At 35.2% G+C, this 23,857-nt stretch overlaps 1 protein-coding gene and 1 long non-coding RNA gene across 3 annotated transcripts in view; one reads left to right on the forward strand and one right to left on the reverse strand.

Annotated features, from left to right (window-relative positions):
• Positions 1 to 23,857, forward strand: part of LOC5564737 (probable cytochrome P450 301a1, mitochondrial) — a 96,192-nt gene that overhangs the window by 62,993 nt on the left and 9,342 nt on the right. For both annotated transcript variants that reach the window (XM_001649033.3, XM_021841910.1), the window contains exon 4: positions 3,852 to 3,964. In XM_001649033.3, the coding sequence (XP_001649083.3) occupies positions 3,852 to 3,964 (113 nt within the window). The remainder of the gene's footprint in view (positions 1 to 3,851; positions 3,965 to 23,857) is intronic.
• LOC110675907 lies at positions 2,704 to 3,644 on the reverse strand. The gene is made up of 2 exons (XR_002499904.1): positions 3,457 to 3,644; positions 2,704 to 3,389 (listed from the first exon to the last, which is right to left on the reverse strand). It is a non-coding gene; the product is annotated as an uncharacterized LOC110675907 (long non-coding RNA).

The following is a 23,857-nucleotide window of genomic DNA, read 5'->3' on the forward strand; positions in this document are numbered from 1 at the left end:
CCTTTAAGAAATAACTAATAATACTTCCAAGAAGTTTAATTTTCAGGGGTCCGCTGAATGGTTTTAGAACTTTAAAGGGGGTCGCAGCTTCAAAAAGGTTGGCAACCACTGAGTTAAAGAATGCGAAAAAAAACAAATCCCACTAACATTTGTACACTTTGGCTAAATGCTTTGACTGGTTTAAGGCACCAACACAAAACAGAGAGTAAATTTGACTCAGGAATGCGGAAGAAAATTCTCACTTCACCATTCCGGCATTTGTTTTGCACCAGGTTTTGTTTTCCGCGGTAAACAATCCATCACTATCCCATATGAACGTACATGAAAACATACTCGGCAAATGCCACTGCCACCTCAACGGCAGCTGACCTCATCTGCTTCCCACTGACTGCTTAGATTGATGAACCTCCCTTCAAGAAACCTTGCACTAGACTTCGATTTTACATGACGTTTCGGCATACTACTACTGCTACTACACTCTTTACATGAAAATAAATTTCCCAGACGATATCCTGCAAATCATTAAATCTGTTTTCAAACATGGCCGGTTCACGACGTCGAGAGAGATTTCGTTTTCATTTATTTGAAAAGTTTTCATATGTGTTTAATTATCGTAATTGATAACGGTCTAGTTTTACTTAAAGTAGTGCGTGATTATTTTACGCGTGCGAAAGTGATGGAGATGGACGGAAAAATCCGGATGGGGAATATCATATAATGTATTGTTCTTCTGGTTCCCGTTCATGTTGCCACACGATTCCTGCAAAAGATGCTAATGGTGAATAGTTCAAAAGCTGATTTAGTGAATGGTGTGACACAAATAAATATTAATAATTATAGTGCCCAATGGTCTAATCGACTAATTATTTAGACATAATTGTGATATTGAAATGGGATAGGTCTTCATAGATGCACATAAAAGAAGCGAATGATTTGACATAAATTTACGTCCTTTCTTAAAATTACATGATACCAACAAAACAAAAAAAAAAAACGGCATGGCGTGAAATCTATAATGATCTACTTTTCAAGCCATGCTGTGGGTTTTGTTTTTACGGTTTAGTTTTTCTTTACGCAAATAAACGAAGAATAGGAGCACTCATCCACTTACCTTTATAATAAGAATTTCTCCTGTACTTATCGTACTGTATAATCGCTATTAAGTAATTAGATCCTTTTACGGGAACGCACAGAATTCTTCAATTACACACTTTTAAAAATAATGAGAATTACGAGAGACGTAAAGCTTTTTGCACTTAAATATTTTGTAACTGAAACATAAAAACGACTGAAATGTACACAGCAAAAAAATCTAAAATTTACATGGCACGTAATTTTTTATGATAATCAAGTAAAACGAGTTGCAACTGAACATTCAACGATGATTAATGTAAACTGTCTCATTGCATTCGAAAATGTTTGCAATCTTGAGTGAAACTGAAATATTTCATGATCTTACATCCAACATTTGCCAATATTGCATGCTTTCTTGCATCTTGAAAGTGAAATTGCAAACAAGAATGCTCAGTTTACATGATTCTACGCTGAATATTCTGTCAAAAATAATGCACATGGATGGATCGACGGCTTGTCATTCCATGTGCATTATTTATGATTGAATTTTCAGCGTGGAAATCATGTAAACTGAGCCTTTTTGCATGCAACATTCTTCGAGAGAAGACGTTTCGCGTTCAATTTTAAGGATTTTGGTAACAATGTTGTGTATAATAGATGTGTTTATAGGTTTTATCATTGAATAATACATGAGAAATGGCTTTGCATGATTGAGGCTAAAATAACGTTACGTGTAAATCTTAGATTTTTTTTATGTGTATGCTTCGTTACTGATGTACGGCAATCAATCTGATTCTTATGCAAATCGAACGATCACCACCAGTGTGGTTGCAATACTCAGTTGTAAAAGAGTATTGTAACCACACTGGCTGTGTTTGGTCGATTTACATAAAAATATGGTGATGGCCGAATTTAAGTAGTAGTAGGTCAAAACACCGTGTAAAATCGAAGTCTAGTGTGTGCTATCACATATAAAATATATAATATTTCATAAACATATGAAAATCTACAGTGACTCAAACCAGATAAAGTTAAAATAAATTTGATCATTTCAGACGAGGATGGGCAATGCAAACCCCCTACTCAACCTGCCTTCTTCAGGCTACGCCCATGTTCAACAACATTCAGATGAATAACTATGAATGACCCGGACCCACGTCGGCTCAGAAAGTATAAATATTCATAATCTAAGCACATATGAACCCCCTAACGGCAACGATGGAAGTTTTGAAGAACGTGGACTAGGCATGCCCATGTGTGACGACATGCAAAAATATGTGAATCAAATTTGAATTTTTCGGAGTTCGTCACACAAAAATAGTACCGGAATAACCGGTTTCGTGAGGCAAAATGTGCATTGTGAGGTTTTTGAACCGAATTTATGACAGCTGCTAGCTGATGATACAGCGATTTGAATGAATAAGAGGAATTTTGAATTCGGCCTCGAGATGATTTCACAGATTGGCTGCATTTTGGTATTTATTAATTGCATCGTGCTAAAAATATTTGCGGATGTTCTTTGTCTTCGCACATTGATGACTCTTCCTTCTTATGATTGGACAATAAATTGAAACTACTTGGTTAAAATCTCTAGTTTCATTTTTGTTGTGTATACCTTTGATCTTTACGAACATCAAAGTTTGTATTCCGAACATCGAAGGGCCATATTGCATTTGATTTCCATTTTTATAAAAGAATACAAAAAAGATACGTGTTCCATTATTGGTTTTTTATTTAAATCGAAGATTAAATTGTGAGGTTGCTTACGCATGTGTAAAAACTAGCTCATATCTGCTTTTCGACAACTTTAATAAAGTGCAAAAATATGCTTTAGTCAATATCACTCTTCTAACATGTAAGTTTATTGTTTCAGGAGTTGGTTCACACCTGACAATTGGTGACAGCAGAATCTTGGCCCTTGGACCCTTACTTGAGAGGGAGAAATTGTTACGTAATTTCTGTACGGCAAGGTGAGCCGAGATTCTGCTGGCACGAACTGTCACTGTAAGCCAGGATCTTAAACAATGGACAAACATGATCAAAATATATTTTTGCATTTATCAAAGGTGACAACAATTGATTAGGAATCAATTTATGCTTATTTAAAAGTAATTATATTATAATGTTTCACGTTGATATGCACACACAGAACATGTGTGAAATATACAAATTGAAGTTAAATTTGTTAAAAGATACACGTGCTCCAATGGGGATAGAATCCACGACTACCTTCAAGCTGTAGAGTCCCGTAAAAAATCCAGACGTTTGGGGGCGAACTGAGTTCGATTCGATAATCATCAAAGCATTTAGGACAGCTAAAATAATTCAAAGAAAATTATTAGTTTCAATGTTTCAATATAATTCCAAAAACTCCCGAGTCACCATGACAATGAGTAACACAACCTAGCCTGAACAGATCAAATCCGTTACTATTTTTATAGCCGAGAAAAATCAACACCAATAAAAACTAGGCACCAATTCACAGCCCGAAGCGAAAAACAATCGCCGAACGAGTGAACAAAAAGTCAAGGTTTCTCGCCGCATCTGGCCCGAGTGCATTGAAGTCACTGCCGCCGTATGCACGCGCAAGGTAAAAAGCAACCAACCGGTCTCTATTGTAAGCAAGCCATCTTTGAACTTGACTTTGGTGAACACGGGAGGCTGAGTTGAGGCTGAGTTGAGGCTGAGCTTTGGTGCAAACAATTCAATTTCGAAATAGTTTGAGACAATACCTATAAAATTTTGAATGACATTGTTCTTTTTTACCTATTTCTCAGGTCTACCGCAACGAAGGTCCTACCCCATTCCGGCCATCGATGCCCAGTCTGGTCAAGTACAAGAGCGAGCTGCGAAAAGATTTCTTCGGAGATTTGCCCGGAGTGGTTGGAGTGTGAGTATTGTTCGGAATTTGAGGGGGTGTAGCGTGTGATATGGGCTCCATACCTCATCTATGTGCGACTCAAGAGTCAAGACGAGTGTTGCCCCGGGGGTTTCTCTTTTTGTTTCGCTTGTTAACGACTCGAGGATGTACGGTAGAGTGGATGACGTGCCGCACATATTGATGTGACTGTGTTTTTAATTGCACTCATGTCCAGGTGAAAGCATATAAATATGATAGGTGACAACAAACTCGACGTCGTTGAAATGATATTTTGAACAATCCGCTTGCTCATGAAGACAATCATTTAGGGTTGAGATTTGATTAATTAAGAAAGTCTTAAAATTTGTTTGAAGATCGAAAGATCGAAAGCTTGTATATAAGACAAAGCTTCGGTTTTCTGTTAATTAGTGTATACAGACATTTTATATATTCGTTACATTTGACTTGAATACCCTCAATGTGATTTTTGAAAGTTAAATTCTTATCTAGCATGAGCCCTAGATACTTAACTTCATCTGACCAATTTCGTCCTTTGGCGAAGAGGCCTGTGTCATCCGCAAACAAGGATTTTTGACATCCCTGAGGTAACTCAGGTAAGTAAGATGTGAAAATATTGCTGCCTTGAGAAACAACAGCTCTTACAGGAAGTCTTTCAAACTTGGAGTTTTAACTTGATATGTACAAAATAATTTTTAATTTTTTATGCAATACATTGAGATTTTTGTTTTAATTTTCACAATAAAATTTTCATGATTAATACTGTTGAATGCTTTTTCTATTTCTAGAAGTGTATGCTTCAGATTTGTTGGAACGATTTAGATTCTTATCTTCTTAGACAAAAAAAAAGTTGGATAAGGTGGTCATCATTGAGGACTTCAAAGCAAACTTTATTTTGTTTGAGAAGTTTGGCAATAGCGTTCATTTACAATCTTTTTGAAAATATGATCATGAACAACTTTGCCGAAGACATTTTGATATAACTTTCATTTGAGCTTAGTAAATCGATTTTGAAACTAAAACTTAGGTTGCAAAATAAAAATTTTTGCTCTAATTTTTATGCGGAGCCGGTTTCATGGCGCCCTTGGCAAACCGCCGTTCGAGCGTCCATTATTCGAAACTTGACTGTTTTTTTTTAAATTGTACAATGTTTAGTTTAGCTTTTCATTAAGGAATGTTCTACCGTAGGCATGGTCATCCCGGCAAAACATTGTTTACATGAATGATTTCAATGATAAACAATGACAATAAAAAATGAACGTCTAAAGCCTCTATGGTGACTAAATGATAAAGCTAAGGTAATTAATTGAAGGCATACAAAATGTTTTTAAACTTTTAAAGGAGAACTTCTGATAGCCCGGAGATTGTAATAAAGATGTTTTAAGGTAAAGATTAATCGAAGCACAACTCAAATCTTTAAGAGTACAAAACTAGAGAACCAAATAACCGTTGAGGCTGGTATTTGGTCAATACAGTGGGATTCCGTTTTTGGCATTCTCCGTTTTTGGCATGCTCCATTTTTGGCACCCCCCGATTTTGGCAACAAAATGGATCCGTTTTTGGCAACATTTTTAAATACCACTGACATTTGTAAATTTTAGTAAATATTATTGTGTTTGTTGCTTTAGTCATTTGAATACCAAGTCAACTACCCACCGACTACATTCCAGAGCTCAATTTTCGTCGAAATTCCCCCAAATCCTACCAACCACTAAGGGCTCTCGTACGCGCCTATTTACTTCGGGATGATCCTTGGTCACACGCAACATTTAATGAGGCCATAAATCTTCACAAGTATAAGTATCTCAACTAGAGAACAGTTATTTTTCCTAGGCATTTGTACTTAGTGACCAGCCTGCTTGAGCCTGTCAGTAAGTGATACACTTATTAAAACCGCTTTGCTTCAGATTTGGATCAGCTTGTTTGAACAAAGCATAAACACTGATACAAGAGCAATAAAAAGTCTATAACTCATACATATTTATAAATTTCGTCTCACCTTCCTAGTTCACTGTTCTTATTATTATGGAGTTGCATACATTGCGTATATAAAAACACACTACAGTAATAGAAACAAATAAAACAAAATGTCATGTATCATAAGTTTCAAGGAATTTCATAAAATAAATTGCGTTATTCTAGTGAGTTGCAGAAGTGTCAACATACAATCCAAAAAACGTCTGCATATTTTACTAAATTATATTTCATTTTTCAAGAATTACAATGAGCCTTTCAATACCATTGTCTTGATGACAAATGCGACCACAGTCCATACCACACTTTATTATGAATAATATCATTGAAGCGTGCTATAGATACGCTTGAGAGTATTTAAACTTTTTGTCTGTGGTATTAATATGTAAAATGATCTTTTGCGTCAACTATCTAGAATTATTTTTCCGCTTTGTTAGAGATTCTGTTAGACGTTTGATTTGTTAAAAGACGATCCAACATTCTATACAAGTTCTTTAACCAAGGATATGGGCCTCATAACATAATCATTATGTTTTTTTACGAGCTGGGTCATTGAGTTTCGTAACTATACTCCGAACCGGATTCTTCGGAGGTTTTAGGGGATTTCGTGGTTTTAGGGGATTTCTCAGTTATTTCAACGTATTCTTGAGGATTTCTGCAAATTCCTAGCGGAAACTATGGGTTTCTTGCAGGATCCTGAGATTGTATAATTGATTATTGGGTATAATCTCCAAAATCTGGTGATTCCTAACAAACTCTTAAGATTTCTGAAGCTTCATGTGAATTCCTAGCGCGATAATATGGATTTCTAGTGGCATTTTGAGTATTTATGGTGAAATTTTGGAGGTTTTGTAAAGGTTACCAGAAAAATTTGGACAGTGATAGTTCTAGAATTATAAACCTTCAAAAACTTCAATCGGAGGATTTAAGAATTTTCAGCAATATCGTAGTAAATCCTAAACGAGATCCTGAGAATTGTTCCTGCGGAATTTCTAGCAAGATGCTTCAGAGCCCAAACGTGTTCCTGTAGATTCCTTATGCGCACCCAAAGATTCTTATAAGGCTCTTCAGGTTTCATAGCAGGATTCTGTATATTCTTGTTGAGTAGTTTTATAACATATATCAAGCTCAACCACATGATAATAAGCTTGTTTGTGTATTCTGCAAAATTACATGCCATATTTATGCATGGAGCAAATCTAAACCTGATTTTGTTAAATTTTACGCTAGAGCCTAAAATATGAACAGACTTTCAATATTCATTAAATAAAAAAACTCATTCAGTTTTGTAAGTCAGCGCTTGTTTTATAAGTACGTCTATGTACAAATATAACAATACATTTCATTTTTTAATATTCTTACACAGTTTTAAGGAAATGAATAAAGGTCCATGAATAAAGGTCATTTATGCGATTATTGATTTTACATGACCCTCACATACAAAAAGTGTGCACAAAGCTTCTAAAATAATAATTGAAGACATTTACGTGGTAAAAAGTATGTAGGGTGTTTGTCACAATTAACATTACGGGGATTGATGACATAGTCCTTCTCAACGAAAATCTGCTTCGAAGTGAACCGTTCCGAAGTCTCCATGCCGTATGATTCCATAAGGATGATGTAATAACATTCTAATGATGTTTTCAAATCCAAGAGCTGAAAACTAAAAATAAAAAAAAAATGGGTTTCGATTTTGGCAACTGAAAATTTCGACTTTGTTGCCAAAAACGGAATCCCACTGTATTAGAAAAAATATTTTCAGTGAATTTCTTAGCCACAATTTTGCTAATTTTCGTAAGTCAGAATTGTTGAATAGAAAATCAAACTTAACACCTACAGTATGATCATACATTTTTATAAGAGGCTTGCCCAACCTTTTCGAACTGCGGTACAAATCATGAAACAATATTTTGTTAAAGTACGATCAATTCCAACATTCTCTTAAAAACGTGAAGCCCGTCAGAGGAAAAAGGTTTCTTTTAATATCATCAAAAAATATATTTTTGTGCATCACTTCTGTGGTGAACTTGCCTAAGATTCTTGTGAAAATATAACCATGATAACGTCAGTCTAGCTTAGAATTATTCATATATCTTGCTTTGGACTTTGTGCGAATGATGTCAAGAATTTTCTAATGAAACTTTTCAAAGCTCTGTCGGATATTAGAGAATATTTTGTCAGACTTTTACCAGGTATTATCTGAAAATCTTGCCCGAGTCATTTTTTTAAGGACACCGACACGCTAATGCTTTCAGTGGACGATTTGCCCTTTGAAGGAAGCACCGCACTAGACAACGGACTAGCATGCAACGCCCAGTGGCACAGTTGAAAAACGTTCCTGACGAAAAGTTTTTCGGACTGAAGTGGGAATCAAACCCACACTCCTTGACCCACGAAACCCACAATTCAAGCTCAACTCTGGTTCCTCATAGTCTGTCCAAAGATTCATTTTAGAATCGTATTTCTAAAAATTAAGGATGCTGTTCAAGATTCTAGCACAAAACTTAATAAGAAATTTACTTAATATTTTTAGAAAAAGCCTCCCAGGAGTGCCTCTGATTCGATGATATTCATGGGTACGATTCTGTGAAATCATGCCATGTTTAACATTCTGTGAGAATCTTCCCAAGTTGTCCGTGAAAATGATGTCTAGAATCTTGCGAGAATCATGCCCAATATTTTGTAAAAAAATCTGCCTAATCTTTATGAGAACCCATCGTTGATCCCTTCCAGAATTGTTCAAAATTCAGAGCCATGATTCAGTGATATTGTGTTTAACGGATTTAGCCGATTTTCTACGAAATTCGTTCAAGCTTGATAAAAATATATTTTATTATTCGGATCATTCATTCAATCAGGTAAATTTAGAAGATTAAAGATATATAATTTAATGGATAATTCAACTGAAATACTTGCTCAAAATTGAGTTAAATGTTTGTATAACTAGCTTTCGTATACTTTAAGTTGGTGGAACGATCTGGATGTGACCCGTAGGCCATACGTTGAGCAGCCCTGATGTAAACTGTCTATAGTTAGACAACGTGACGTTACTTTTAAGAAAAAAAAAATCTTGTTTCCATATCGATGACGAGATATCGATGATGTATAGCCTCGTAACAATATGGAATCATTTCAGTTGAGCAAATTTTGAAAGACTAACTAAAAATATTTTAAACTTGCTCATGTATTTTTCAATGAATATGTTTTTCTCATTCGTACATTTTTAATTTATTGCTGATCGGTTGTTTCTCAGATTTTTTTGATAGCCCAAATGTGAACAAGCCATCGAAATTTGATATTGTGCAATGCGTGAAATAAGGAACCATTTGTCTTGTTTACTTCAAACAGTTGTTACCTTGCAAATTTGATGTCGACAGCTTTATTCGAAATATGTTTCAATTATTCAATTTGATGATAGCCATGCTGCTTTAGTATGTAAAGTCTTCAACTACAACAATACATTCATTGTTCAACCTTGTGTTCAAATTTCAGGACATTTCAAAATTGAATTTGTTACATGTTAAAATGCTGCGCAACTAATAATCCTAATTTTCAAATGTGGCTTCAAGAGGTTGGTAATTCACATTCATTCTGCACCTTAATTCAAACAATCCAAAATTTAATAGTGCATCCTGTTTTATGATTCTATTCAAATTTTATTTCAAACCGAATTGGAACGGTGAACATGTTTCCTGCTGTTAGCCTCCTTTGTATTATTTGAATATTTGTATTTCATAAAGAACTCGATATGATTTAGTAAAAAAAAACGTCAAATTATCAATCTGTTATCGAAATGATTCGAATCGTGAATCGTTGAATTTATGAATTTATTTCCAGCGTATGATCCAAGAAATGTGAATTATAAATTCCTAGGAAAGATTTAGGTTAGGAATATGTAGTCCATAATTTGAATTAAATTTTACGTACATTTGGTGATTCACATCTGCTTTGCGGGTTTGATGATCTCGCTATTTATCATAATTCTTGATCGTAGTCTGTTTGGTGATAATTAATGCATTATAATAAATTTCAATTTATGACGATCAATTTCTTACCCTAACATAGGTTCAACAATATGATTGCCGATTGTTTACCCTAGGAAATTCTGATATTGCATGTGACCTGTAGTTTTAAGTAAATTCATTATTTTAATTTAGATTTAAGCGAATCCAAATCCTCACTAGCGATTAATTTACCTAGATTTAGCCAACTAATTATCAAATTTCAAAGAAAGAATATTATATTGAACTTATAGCACAAACAACGTGAGGTGTCTTCTCTAATGCCCTTGCTAGACCGATCTGTCAGAATAGACCTATTGGTCATGGTTCAGCTCCCTACGTGCGACGATCCTTCGCTTGGGGCATGGGTGAGTACTTCATGAACAAGGGGCTTGCGGATTGACTAGGCGCTCCAAACACAATCAATATGACGTTTTTTACCCAATCACATAGAACTCAAATAAAATACAAATATGATATCGCCGACACGAATGCCAAACGAATGGTAAAGTGTCGCTAATAAATAATAATAATAATAATAATAACAAATATGATATACGCCGATCTGTTTCCTCTAATAAGAAGGGACCATGACCCTCCTCAAGACTGTTGACTATTTACGCCTATGCTTAAATTATAAATTAATTTCAAGAATTTTTGTCGAAATAGTTCGAAGATTTATTGTATTGCTGTTTGCATTTCAGGTGCAAATCTTGATTAAATGTCCTCCACATGCGGTAACGCAAACCAATCGAAGGACTCCTAGCTTACTTACTTTACTTTTGCTGGCTCTACGTCCTTCAAGACATGACCTGCGCCACAATGTTACGCCAACTAACTCGGTCCATGGCTGCTAACCTCCAATTCCTCGATCGCCCCACACTTCCAAGATCCTGCTCCACTTGGTCAAACCACCTAGCTCGTTGCGCTCCCCTTCGTCTTGTACCGGCCGGATTTGAGTTGAACACCATTTTTGCGGGATTGTTGTCCGGCATTCTCACAACGTGTCCCGCTCATCGTACCCTTCCAGCTTTGGCGACTTTCGTGATACTGGGTTCACCGTAGAGTTGCGCAAGCTCGTGGTTCATTCTTCTCCTCCATACGCCGTTCTCACATACTCCGCCGTTCAAAAACTCCTAGCGCTTGCAGGTCCTCTTCGAGCATTGTCCACGTCTCATGCCCGTAGAGGACTACCGGTCTTATTAGCGTCTTGTACATGGTACACTTAGTACGGAAGTGAAGTTTACCAGACCGCAAGGTCTTGTGGAGTCCATAGTAAGCACGACTTCCGGCAATGATACGTCTTCGAATTTCTCTGCTGCAGTTGTTATCCGACGTTATCAATGATCCGAGGTAGACGAATTCGTCCACCACCTCGAACTCATCCCCGTCGATCGTCACGCGTCTGCCTATGCGAGCTCTATCGCGCTCGGTTCCTCCAGCCAGCAGATATTTCGTCTTCGACGTATTTACCTTCAATCCAATCCGATCTGCTTCACGTTTCAGCTTGGTATACTGTTCAGCAACCACCTGGAACGTTCTTCCGACAATGTCCACGTCGTCAGCGAAACAAATGAACTGGCTGGATTTATTGAAGATCGTGCCCCGCATGTTGAAGCCCGCCCGTTTCATAACACCTTCTAGCGCAATATTGAACAGGAGGCAGGAAAGACCATCGCCTTGTCGAAGTCCTTTGCGTGTTTCAAACGGGTCCGATAAAGCACCCGATATCTTCACACAGCACTGTACACTACCCATCGTTGCTTTGATCAGTCTTATCAGTTTCCCGGGAAAACCGTTCTCATCCATAATCTTCCATAGCTCTTCGCAGTCGATGGTATCATAGGCCGCTTTGAAATCGATGAATAGGTGGTGCGTAGGGACTTGATATTCGCGACACTTTTGGAGGATCTGCCGCAACATAGAGATTTGGTCTGTCGTCGATCGCCCGTCCACAAATCCGGCTTGATAGTTCCAGCCAGTGGCGATAGACGGCGGAAGATGATCTGGGAAAGCACTTTATAGGCTGCATTAGGGATGGTGATCGCTCGATAGTTCTCACATTCTAACTTGTCACCCTTTTTGTATATTGGGTATTCTATTCCCTCCTTCGACTCCTCCGGTAGCTGTTCTGTATCCCAGATCCTGGCTATCAATCGGTGCAGACAAATGGCCAACCTGTCCGGGCCCATTTTAATAAGTTCCGCTCCAATACCATCCTTTCCAGCTGCTTTGTTGTTCTTGAGCTGTTTGATAGCATCCTTAACTTCACCTATTGTGGGAGTTGGCACGTCTCCTTCATCCGCCGTACTGATGAAGCCATTCCTCCTGCTGTCTTGATCTTCCTCCTATGCGCCGTTTAGGTGTTCATCGTAGTGCTGCTTCCACCTTTCAATCACCTCACGTTCGTCCGTCAAGATACCTCCATCCTTATCCCGGCACATTTCCGCTCGCGGCACAAAGCCTTTGCGGGATGCATTTAGTTTAGAACTTACGTGTTTCTTGAGAACGACACAACTGCTCCATCTCTTCGCACTCCAACTCTTCCAGGCGGCGCTTTTTATCCCGGAATAGATGGGTTTGCTGTCTTCGCTTCTGTTTGTATCGTTCCACGTTTTGACGGGTGCCTTGCTGCAGCATCATCGCCCGCGCTGCATTCTTCTCGTCCAAAACCGTCTGACACTCCTCGTCGAACCAACCGTTCCGTCGATTTGCTTCCACGAACCCAATGGCACCTTCCGCTGCGTTGTTTATAGCTGCTTTGAGACTACTCCAGCAGTCCTCAAGAGGGGCTTCGATGAGCTCTCCCTCTTCCGGCAACGCTGCCTCAAGGCTTTGCGCGTATTCAGTTGCGACTTCGGGTTGCTTGAGTCGCTCCAGATTGTACCGGGGCGGGCGTCGGTACCGAATGTTGTTCACAACGGAGAGTCGTTGGCGCACTTTAACCGTCACTAGGTAGTGGTCCGAATCGATGTTTGCGCCGCGATAAGTTCTGACGTCGATAATGTCCGAGAAGTGTCTTCCATCAATCAAAACGTGGTCGATTTGCGATTCAGTTTGTTGGGGTGATCTCTAGGTGTACCGATACGGGAGGCTGTGCTGGAAGTAGGTACTACGTATGGCCATGTTTTTGGAGGTGGCGAAATCAATCAGTCTAAGGCCGTTTTCTTTCGTAAGCTGGTGAGCGCTGAACTTCCCTATAATCGGTCTAAATTCCTCCTCCTGGCCAACCTGAGCGTTGAGATCTCCGATAACGATTTTGACATCATGGCTTGGGCAGCCGTCGTATTCACGTTCCAGCTGCGCGTAGAAAGCGTCCTTATCGTCATCGTCACTTGCTAGGTGAGGGCTGTGCACGTTGATTATGCTGATATTGAAGAAACGGCCTTTGATCCTCAACTTGCACATTCTGTTGTCGATTGGCCACCACCCAATCACGCACCTCTGCATTTCGCCCATCACAATAAAAGCTGTGCCCAGCTCATGTCTGTTGCCGCAGCTCTGGTAGATGGTATAACCATCCCTATACGTATGTACCGTCGACCCTTTCCAGCAAACCTCCTGCAGCGCTACGATGTCGAACTTGCGGACCCTCAATAATTCGGAAAGAATGCGGGTACTTCCCAAGAAATTGGGAGACTTACAGTTCCATGATCCGAGTTTCCAATCGTTAGTCCGTTTTCGATGCCTGGGTCTATGCCGATTGTTCCGGTCCGAATTTACATTGTATGCTTCCTGTACTGATGATTTTTACGGCTGGCTTGTAAGGCCTGCACCAACCCCCTGTCTCGCCGGAGGATCATCGTGCACAACACTGTTTAGAGTCCCACGCTGGCACTAGGACGATGATTAGCCGCTCCTAACATGGAGAACAGACGCTGCTTTGAGCCGCCCCTAACATGGAGAACAGACGCGGTTGTCAGCCAGTTTGGAATATTAGTTTGGAGAAACTAAAAATTATTGTTGTTACGAATAACACCCAATTGCATGTTCTCATTCAAATGTACTTCATTTTGCTGAAAATCCTATTCAGATTTTTTTTATAATCGCGCTTAGGATTTCATCAAAAATTTCATAAGAATTCTATGAGAATTTGGCTCTTGGATCCATCTGAAACCCATCCAATACTACCAAAGAATCCTGTTCAAATGTCTGTCCTAAACTCACATAATATTCTTTATTTAGCTTATACGTCATTAAAAATTTAATATTCAATAGACATTACGTCCCGGGTTGTGTGAAATCAAAGCCAATAATTCTGTAGAGTCGAATGTTGACGTGCCTAAACTGACTTCGAAATCATTGCCATGAAGAAGTATTTTGAGAAAATCTTCAATGAATTTAAATTAATAGATCTAAGAAAATCTCTCAAGAATTTCCAACATCTTAATATTTCAAATATATTTTGTTAGAATTACAGGATGTCCGCAAATTATCCGTACAAACTTTGAAGACCTGGTTCTATACAATCAAGCATAACATATTCAATATTCTTGCATGGTTTTAAACATTGACTTATTATATTCTTAAGAAATAAGTTTGACACATTTCCGATTTCAAATAATTTCAAAACCAACCCAAATGTATTGATGTGTCTTAAAGAGAGCTGTTTTCCGATGTTTATGACGGAAGAGAAATATCCATAGAACTCACAGGATTTGAACCGTACAGTTTTCTATTTCCATTCTAACTTGAAGCCATTAACCTGTAGATTACTTCAAATAATAATAGGACATTTGGGTACATCTCGTTTAGGTTTTTGGGCCAACACATCCCCAGTATGACTAGCGGCCCTCAGGAAAAACGTCTCGGAAAAAAATAAATTTGCCTATCTCAGTAACAAGCAATCATCTTGAAATTTTTTAAAGTTGTATTTCGTGTTAACACATAGATGTATTATAAAAGGTACATGGACATTGATTTTTCATTGTTTTCAATGTCAGATCATCTTTCCAATATTTTGCTGTTCGGATAATTTGCGGACACCCTGTAATTCAGGATTTATTTTAAAAGATATTTTTTCTCGAAACTGAGGCTTAAAAAACAGCTTTAATAAATATGTATCTCCAAAAATTTGGCCAAGTCCAGTCAAAATTTGAACACACACGGCCTTCCTTTCCAAGAGTGTAGGCTCCTGTGATATCAGTTAAGCAAAAGTTCCAAGCTCGTTAACGCCAACTGGTTGCAACATTTTTTGACCTACTGAATACCTTTGCCGAAGATGCCATCTTTCTAAGCGCTTAGGATCATGAGACATCCACAAAACAAAAATTTCATGCATACTAGTACTGCCTTGTGGCGGAATTCCGTATCTCAATGACCACCACGTGTTGTTGTTGTGATACTGAACAACATTTTAGAAGACACCAATCTAGCGAACCATCAGGTTCTACAGATATCATATGTTACAAAGGTTCATAGAGAGCAAGTTCTTAAAAGCGCCCCTACCGGCCAAATTCTCAACTAACAGGATGATTTTCAACTCCTAAAGATAGATTTTACATACTGCCCTTCTGCGCCTACTTGTCCGATGTTCTATGTAAACCTTATGGACCGCATGGCAAAGATGCGTAGAACAGCAGCTTAGAAAACGTCCATTAACGTTCAACGCTCCGCCATCGTATTCATCGTCATCATCAAAACTTCAAAAGCAGTTTTTCTGTTCAAAACTAAAAAATATTCGATGAAAATGTGTTCATTGTGTTTCGGTTGAAGAATAGAATACAGTGAACATATTTTCCTGTAAACTTTCTTGATTTTGAACGAAAAAACTGAATGACCCCTCCCTCATCATAGCATATATTTTTCCTATACCCAATACATGATTCGTCACAAAATCTTAGACAAATATTACAAAGACTGATAAATTTTACCCAGGAATATAGTACTTAAAAAAATAGTTTTGGTATTGATTCAGTATTGTGTGAAATGGGTCACATGCTTAAAAACCAGGAAAATTGAGCCTATGTTCAAGCATGAACAGGAGTAGTAGTATTTTCAATGTATAAATCATGCACATCTCGATATATCTCCCTATGTCGATGATGTTTTCGATCCCTTTATTCTGCATACATTTTCACTCTCCATATCTCGATATCTGCCTAATTCGATGTGATTTTCATTCCCGTTTTTTTCTCCGTATGTCGATATGAACATTATCAAAGGTTACTAGACCAGATATAATGATTCAGAACAATTTGGAAACTCTAAATAAAGTTTTTTTGTGTGTTATTTTCCTAGTAACGGAGTGATTTTCAATCTAGTTTTCATTAAAAATTTATTCTGTGTCTCGATCTCTCCCTATCTCGATGGTCTCTTTGATATCAAGATGTGAAGAGTCGACTGTAAAACAAACGATAACGGCAGAGGCTGCGTCCGAATGCAGGTCAATTTGGGGAGGGAATTGCTAACGTGTTATTTGCTTTGTGGAAGCCGAGTAGTCCTCTGCACTTTCACAAGAAAACATTAGAAGTTTGGATATGGGAAAGGAGTCTTTTTGAGTCTTTTTTTGGTAAACGACGAAGATATAACTTGAAGTGAATACTTGAGCATATACATTTTTTTTTTTTTTTGAGCATATACTTATTTTTCAAAAGTTATTAAAACCACAAATTCGTGTGCTCTAATGAATTCAAATCCCATTGAAAGAGAAACCTCAAAGTTTGAGCTTAAAATTTTAAGAATGACAGGTGGAGCAAGCGTCTTGAGGGTGAATTTTCAAGTTATGAAAAATGGCCTTCAGTGAAATCACCATAACTTCGTTATCTTCAAATCAATTTTGAAACTTACAGCACCATTATGTTCAAAATAAATTTACGAAAACTTTGTAGAACGTCAAATTTTTCTAAAATACAAAATAATCTGAGTTAAAAATTATTTTCTCCAATTTTTTCCACATTTGCCAAAAATAAATATTTTTGTGTGATCATATTTTCATAAATTTTCAATCAATTCCAATTATTTTTACAAGTTTTTGAAGAAAATTTGGTTATTTTCAAACTATTTCATACAAGACATTTTTCTAAAAAACGGTTTTGACTTAATTATTCAACAAAAACTAACCAAAATCATTAGTTTTTAATGAAAAAAAAAAATCAAATTTCTTTGGATTATTTAAGTTTTTTCGCCAGAAATTTATTTTTTTTATCTATAAAATTTAAGTTTATAAAGCATCTTGTTTTAATAACGTGTCGAGTAGTGCATATATTTTTTAACATGTGCAAACATATTTATGTTTTAAAATTATTTGAAAGTTGCTGCAAAGTCCTTTTCAAAGATTTAACAAATTAGAAAAACCAGTTTTAGCTGTAGAGATAATATTCAACTGGCAAAAATTAAAAAAAACTTTTATTTTTCGTTGAAAATTCATGTTCTGTTGAATAACTTGGTCAAAACAATATTTTAGTGAAATTGACAGTTTGAAAACAATCAAATTATCTTCAAAGGCATGTTAAAAGATTTAGAATTGGTTGAGTATTCATGAAGTTATGGTCAAATAAAGATTTATTTTTTTTTTTTGATAAAATGAGAAAAAATTTGGAGTGAACTACTTTTAACTAAAACTAGTTTTAATTTAAAACAAATTTGGAATTCTACATTGATTTAATTTTGTAGAAAATGATGCTAAAAGTTCCAAATTTGGTTCAAAAATACCAAAGTTATGTTCACTTCACTGTGGGTCATATCTTATAACTTGAAATTTCACTTTCAAGTCGCTTGCGCCACCCTAAATGTTAATATTTTTGGCTCAAATTTTGAAGTTTTTCTTTTTATGTGATTTAAATTCTGGAGAGCACACGGATTTTTGGTTTTGAGAACTTCTGAAAAATAAGCCGCATCGGCACTCATCGTTAGAATTCCAATTTCATGTCACTGATTGCTAGTTTTCGATAAAACTTGAGGGTGGTCCTTTTGGTTTTCTAAAATTGGTGGACCCCTCGTACGCCAGCTAGCTGAACAGTTTGCGAAAAAGCCTATTTTTTGATAAATCTTGGGTATTTCTTCACTTCATGAGACATATATTTTTGCTTGGAACACATAGCAAACTTAGTGACATCGTATAGAGAAAAGATATACAGTCGACTCTCCACATCTCGATGTTCTACATCTCGATATTTCTCCCTATATCGATGATTTCATAAGTCCCTTCAGTCAGCATACATTTCCACTCTCCATATCTCGATATCCTCCTTATCTTGATATCTCCATATCTCGATGTATTTCTGTTGATTTTTTGTTCTCAGTTTTCTCTCCGTATGTCGATATGACCAATATCGAAGGTTACTAGACCAAAGTTTTGGGATTCAAAACAAATTAGGAGCGCAAAATGACGTCTGTTTGTGTATTACTGGATTGGCAACGGAGTGTTTTTCAATCTAGTAATCATCAAAAATTTGTTCCTTGTCTCGATCTCTCCCTATCTCGATGGTCCCTTTGATATCGTGATGTGAAGAGGCGACTGTAGCTTTCATTTAAACTTGAATAAACTTTGGCGGCCATTTTGAATTCGGCAGCCATATTGAGTTTTGTTGGAAAAATCGTTTTTCTCCATTAGCACACCGCTAGTTTTGAATTCTGAGATCACCATCAGAAAGCTGAGGAAAAATTGCGTAAGATAGGCTACAGAAACTAGGTGAGCAATGGTATTTACCCTATCAAACAAACGATTTTGACGTATAGGGCGAGTGCAATCAATACTAACCATTTTTTTTTCATTTTGTACAACAAAGAAACAAGTTAACAGCAAAAAATCTGTGTGTTTTTCGAACAATTAAAGAAGTTTCTTGTAGCAATTATTACAATTGGTTTCCCAAGAATTTCACTATACATATTCTCAATCAATTTTCTCACGAGTCAGAACTTTTGGAGGTCATGCTCAAGCCATGTTATGTTTTATTTGGCAAGAGAATACAGTGAAAAACCTTATCAAGTTTCCATCCTCCATAAAAATAAGTATGACGTTGATCGAGTTTGTATGTATACGGAACAGATAATAAACAGTTCAGTTTATTTTTCAAGCTATTTGCTAATCTTGATTTTTAGTTGAATTGTGGGTAGGACAATCCTTTGACTGTCTTACCCAGGTGTTTTTGTGCGTAAAGATTGGACTCGGAAAAAATGCGGCATTTTGTTTTAGGTGTAACTATTCGTCGCGTGTGTAAAAAATAATTAAGTTTTGAATAATACTGATTAATAGTGTTATGTTTATGTGTGCAAAATTTTATCGTGATCTGTCAAGTAGTATTCAAGATGCATTCGAAACAAAAAGAGCTACGCCAGCAAATCTTGGGCTCGGTGATCGATAATTCTGGTCAGTCGCACAGATGGATCGGCAAAAGGCTTGGAACCCATCATTCCATCGTGTCCTGCGTTGTGAAGATGTTCCAGGAGCCGACGACCATCGAGCGGCGCGCTGGAAGCGGCCGAAAACCGAAAACGGAATACCCAAAGGCGCGGAAGATAAGGCAGAACCTTAAGAATGACCCGAGACGTGGCCAAAAAGGTCAATGCGTCGAAGTGGTTCATTCAGCAGACCATGAGGCGGGCTAGGCTAGTGTTTTTAAGGTCAGGAAGTCGCCAAACCAGACTGACAAGCAGCACACGGCGGCCAAATTGCGTGCGCGGAAGCTGTACCATGAGTGGCTGGTCAAGCCAGGCGGTCTCGTCATGGGCGACGAGACATACGTCAAGGCGGACACCAAACAAATTCTCGGCCTCGATTTTTTTTGTCGGTACGTCCCGCATGGAGGTTCCGGAAGAGGTAGATGGACAAATCCGCGAAGAAGTACCTGTTATGGCAGGCGATCTGCCAGTATCTGCCAGTAGCGAAGCTAAAACAATTCTTCCGCACATTATCTTAAGAAGAAAAATTAGGTAATTGAATGTAGAAGTGTAACTAGCGCATAAGAAACTCTCTGTAACGGTCTACAAACATGATTGACGACAATAAATAAATAAATAAATAAATAAATAAATAAATAAATAAATAAATAAATAAATAAATAAATAAATAAATAAATAAATAAATAAATAAATAAATAAATAAATAAATAAATAAATAAATAAATAAATAAATAATAAATAAATAAATAAATAAATAAATAAATAAATAAATAAATAAATAAATAATAAATAAATAAATAAATAAATAAATAAATAAATAAATAAATAAATAAATAAATAAATAAATAAATAAATAAATAAATAAATAAATAAATAAATAAATAAATAAATAAATAAATAAATAAATAAATAAATAAATAAATAAATAAATAAATAAATAAATAAATAAATAAATAAATAAATAAATAAATAAATAAATAAATAAATAAATAAATAAATAAATAAATAAATAAATAAATAAATAAATAAATAAATAAATAAATAAATAAATAAATAAATAAATAAATAAATAAATAAATAAATAAATAAATAAATAAATAAATAAATAAATAAATAAATAAATAAATAAATAAATAAATAAATAAATAAATAAATAAATAAATAAATAAATAAATAAATAAATAAATAAATAAATAAATAAATAAATAAATAAATAAATAAATAAATAAATAAATAAATAAATAAATAAATAAATAAATAAATAAATAAATAAATAAATAAATAAATAAATAAATAAATAAATAAATAAATAAATAAATAAATAAATAAATAAATAAATAAATAAATAAATAAATAAATAAATAAATAAATAAATAAATAAATAAATAAATAAATAAATAAATAAATAAATAAATAAATAAATAAATAATAAATAAATAAATAAATAAATAAATAAATAAATAAATAAATAAATAAATAAATAAATAAATAAATAAATAAATAAATAAATAAATAAATAAATAAATAAATAAATAAATAAATAAATAAATAAATAAATAAATAAATAAATAAATAAATAAATAAATAAATAAATAAATAAATAAATAAATAAATAAATAAATAAATAAATAAATAAATAAATAAATAAATAAATAAATAAATAAATAAATAAATAAATAAATAAATAAATAAATAAATAAATAAATAAATAAATAAATAAATAAATAAATAAATAAATAAATAAATAAATAAATAAATAAATAAATAAATAAATAAATAAATAAATAAATAAATAAATAAATAAATAAATAAATAAATAAATAAATAAATAAATAAATAAATAAATAAATAAATAAATAAATAAATAAATAAATAAATAAATAAATAAATAAATAAATAAATAAATAAATAAATAAATAAATAAATAAATAAATAAATAATAAATAAATAAATAAATAAATAAATAAATAAATAAATAAATAATAAATAAATAAATAAATAAATAAATAAATAAATAAATAAATAAATAAATAAATAAATAAATAAATAAATAAATAAATAAATAAATAAATAAATAAATAAATAAATAAATAAATAAATAAATAAATAAATAAATAAATAAAGTACGGACGGTACAGCAAGCCATTCGTAACAACCGGCACTATAAACGGGCAGATTTATCGAGAGGAATGCTTGCAAAAGCCCTTGCTGCCTTTTCTCCGCTCTTACCATGGTCACACACTGTTCTGGTCGGATCTAGCTTCATGCCATTACGCCAAGCCTGTAATGGATTGGTACGGAGCGAAGGGCGTTAATGTGGTCCCGAAAGAGGCCAACCCGCCAAATACACCAGAAATTTGTCCGATTGGAAGGTTTTGGGCGATAATGGAGAAGAAGTTGAAGAAAATCGGAAAAACATTCCAAACCGATGAAGCTTTGAAGGAAAACTGGGATACATTGTGTAAGAAAGATGGGCAAAGCCTCGCCTCGCGGAAATTCAATAAATAAATTTTGCCGAAACATAGCTAACATAAAGTTATTTAATCACTGCAAAGTATCTCATTTAATATCATTTTTTGGAGATCATTTTTGTGTGTCTCATTTTTCCGAGTCTAGTCTTTACTGCCGTTATACGCATAACTGTCCCATGTTCCAAAATATGCAATCGAGAAAAACGCGTTTGAAGATTTTAACACATTTAGGCCTCGTATTGACCAGGTGTGCGGTAAATTAAATTAAAATCATTACAATAGTATAAAGAATAGTGTGTTCATTAGAGTCAAGAGTTTGGATTATGGGAATAAAGTAAATTTAGCTACGAAATTCAAAGTGGGACTGTTATGCCTAGAAATACGAGGTTTTTTGGTCAATTTCTACGCATAACAGTCCCACTAAAAGTAGTGACCAATTATGTGCTAAGCATACTGTTGTAGATGACCGTTCTTACGTATATATTGTACCGAATGAAGAGGACGTATAACCTCAGGACTATGTTAAGACATCTAATGTAGGCTCAAGTGACATGTGCCAAACGGAGCCACGTGTGGGGAAGTGAAGAAATACGATTTTATAGTATGGGATGGAAAGCAAAGTTTTCTGTATGTGTGATAATGAGAAAATGTATGAGTTAGTAATAGAAAGAGTGGATGTGTAAGTTAGAGAGTTTCTTCTTCTTCTTTCTGGCGTTACGTCCCCACTGGGACAGAGCCTGCTTCTCAGCTTAGTGTTCTTATGAGCACTTCCACAGTTATTAACCGAGAGCTTACTATGCCAATGACCAATTTTGCATGCGTATTTCGTGTGGCAGGTACGAACATACTCTATCTGCCGTTATACGCATAATTTCCCATGTTTCAAAATATAAATCCGAGAAAAACGCGATTAAAGATTATACTACATTTATGCTCCGGACTGATAGAGGTTAGTTTAAATTTGAAAAATTTCTTCTCAATAATATGAGTAAATGTGCGTTCTTTCGAGTCAATGTCGAGTAATGGACCGCCCCAAAGTGGAGCCGTATCAGGGTATGTATATGATTGTGGTTAAAAAGGCGCTTAAATGCAAAATTGTGGGAGAATCGTATGGGACAAGGGGGAAAATTGCGAATATGGATAGAACGAATTCACTTATTTGAAGTTTGCCAAATTCACTGAAGAGAAAAGGGTCTGAAGCTCGTTGTCATGGTTAAAACAGTGCAAAAGTAGGCTATGGACCTATGCACGGGTTCACTATTTGACGTTTTAGCGGTGCCGTGTTATTTATGTGACCATGGCAACGAGTGAATATGGCATCACTCAAACGTCAAATTCGTGAACTCGTGCACTGGTTCATTACAAATTATAGATCAATGCACGAGTTCACTAATTTGACGTTCGAGCGGTGCCAAATTCACCGGTTACTATGGTAACACGAATAACACGGCACTGCTCAAACGTCAAAAAGTGAACCCGTGCTTTGGTCCATTCTATTGGTTGTTTTTCATTTCGTTTCATTTCATACCAAAAATCTGTTTGCTCTTGCTTTTACGTTATTTTACATTTTCATTGTTACCCGCGAAATCGTGCTCCGTAATGAATTCCTTAGATTTGATTAAAGCTTATGAAAGTGACGGTGACTTTAGCGGTTCGGAAGATGAAGGCACGAATAGAATACAAAGCGGATGGGGAGAAAGTTATCGATGATCAACTGGTTTTATCTATTGACCTGCAAAAAGTAATATATATTTATACTTAACTAGTGGTCCCGGTAAACTTCGTCTTGCCATCAAGTAGGCTGATGAAAACCGCTACGAATCGTCCCATACAAAATGATAGTTCCGTTCACTGTCGTTTTTCCGGCTTTCCCGGTGAATGTCCTGGAACTTTTATACACACAAACACGTCGGAACCCTTGACGAACAAAATGGAGAAAGAATCATCCAAATCCGCTAACCCGTTCGTAAGCCATTTCGTGACATACAAACACCATTCCATTTTTATTTATATAGATAGAAGATAGATTTAAAAATTTTCAATATATTTCATCATTTGCAGGTCATACAATTACCACGTCTCGATGGATTAAAAACGGTTGTTTTTTCCCAGAGAAT

The sequence above is a fragment of the Aedes aegypti genome, chromosome 2 (assembly GCF_002204515.2).
Source record: "Aedes aegypti strain LVP_AGWG chromosome 2, AaegL5.0 Primary Assembly, whole genome shotgun sequence".
In the NCBI taxonomy this organism is placed as follows: Eukaryota; Metazoa; Arthropoda; class Insecta; order Diptera; family Culicidae; genus Aedes; species Aedes aegypti.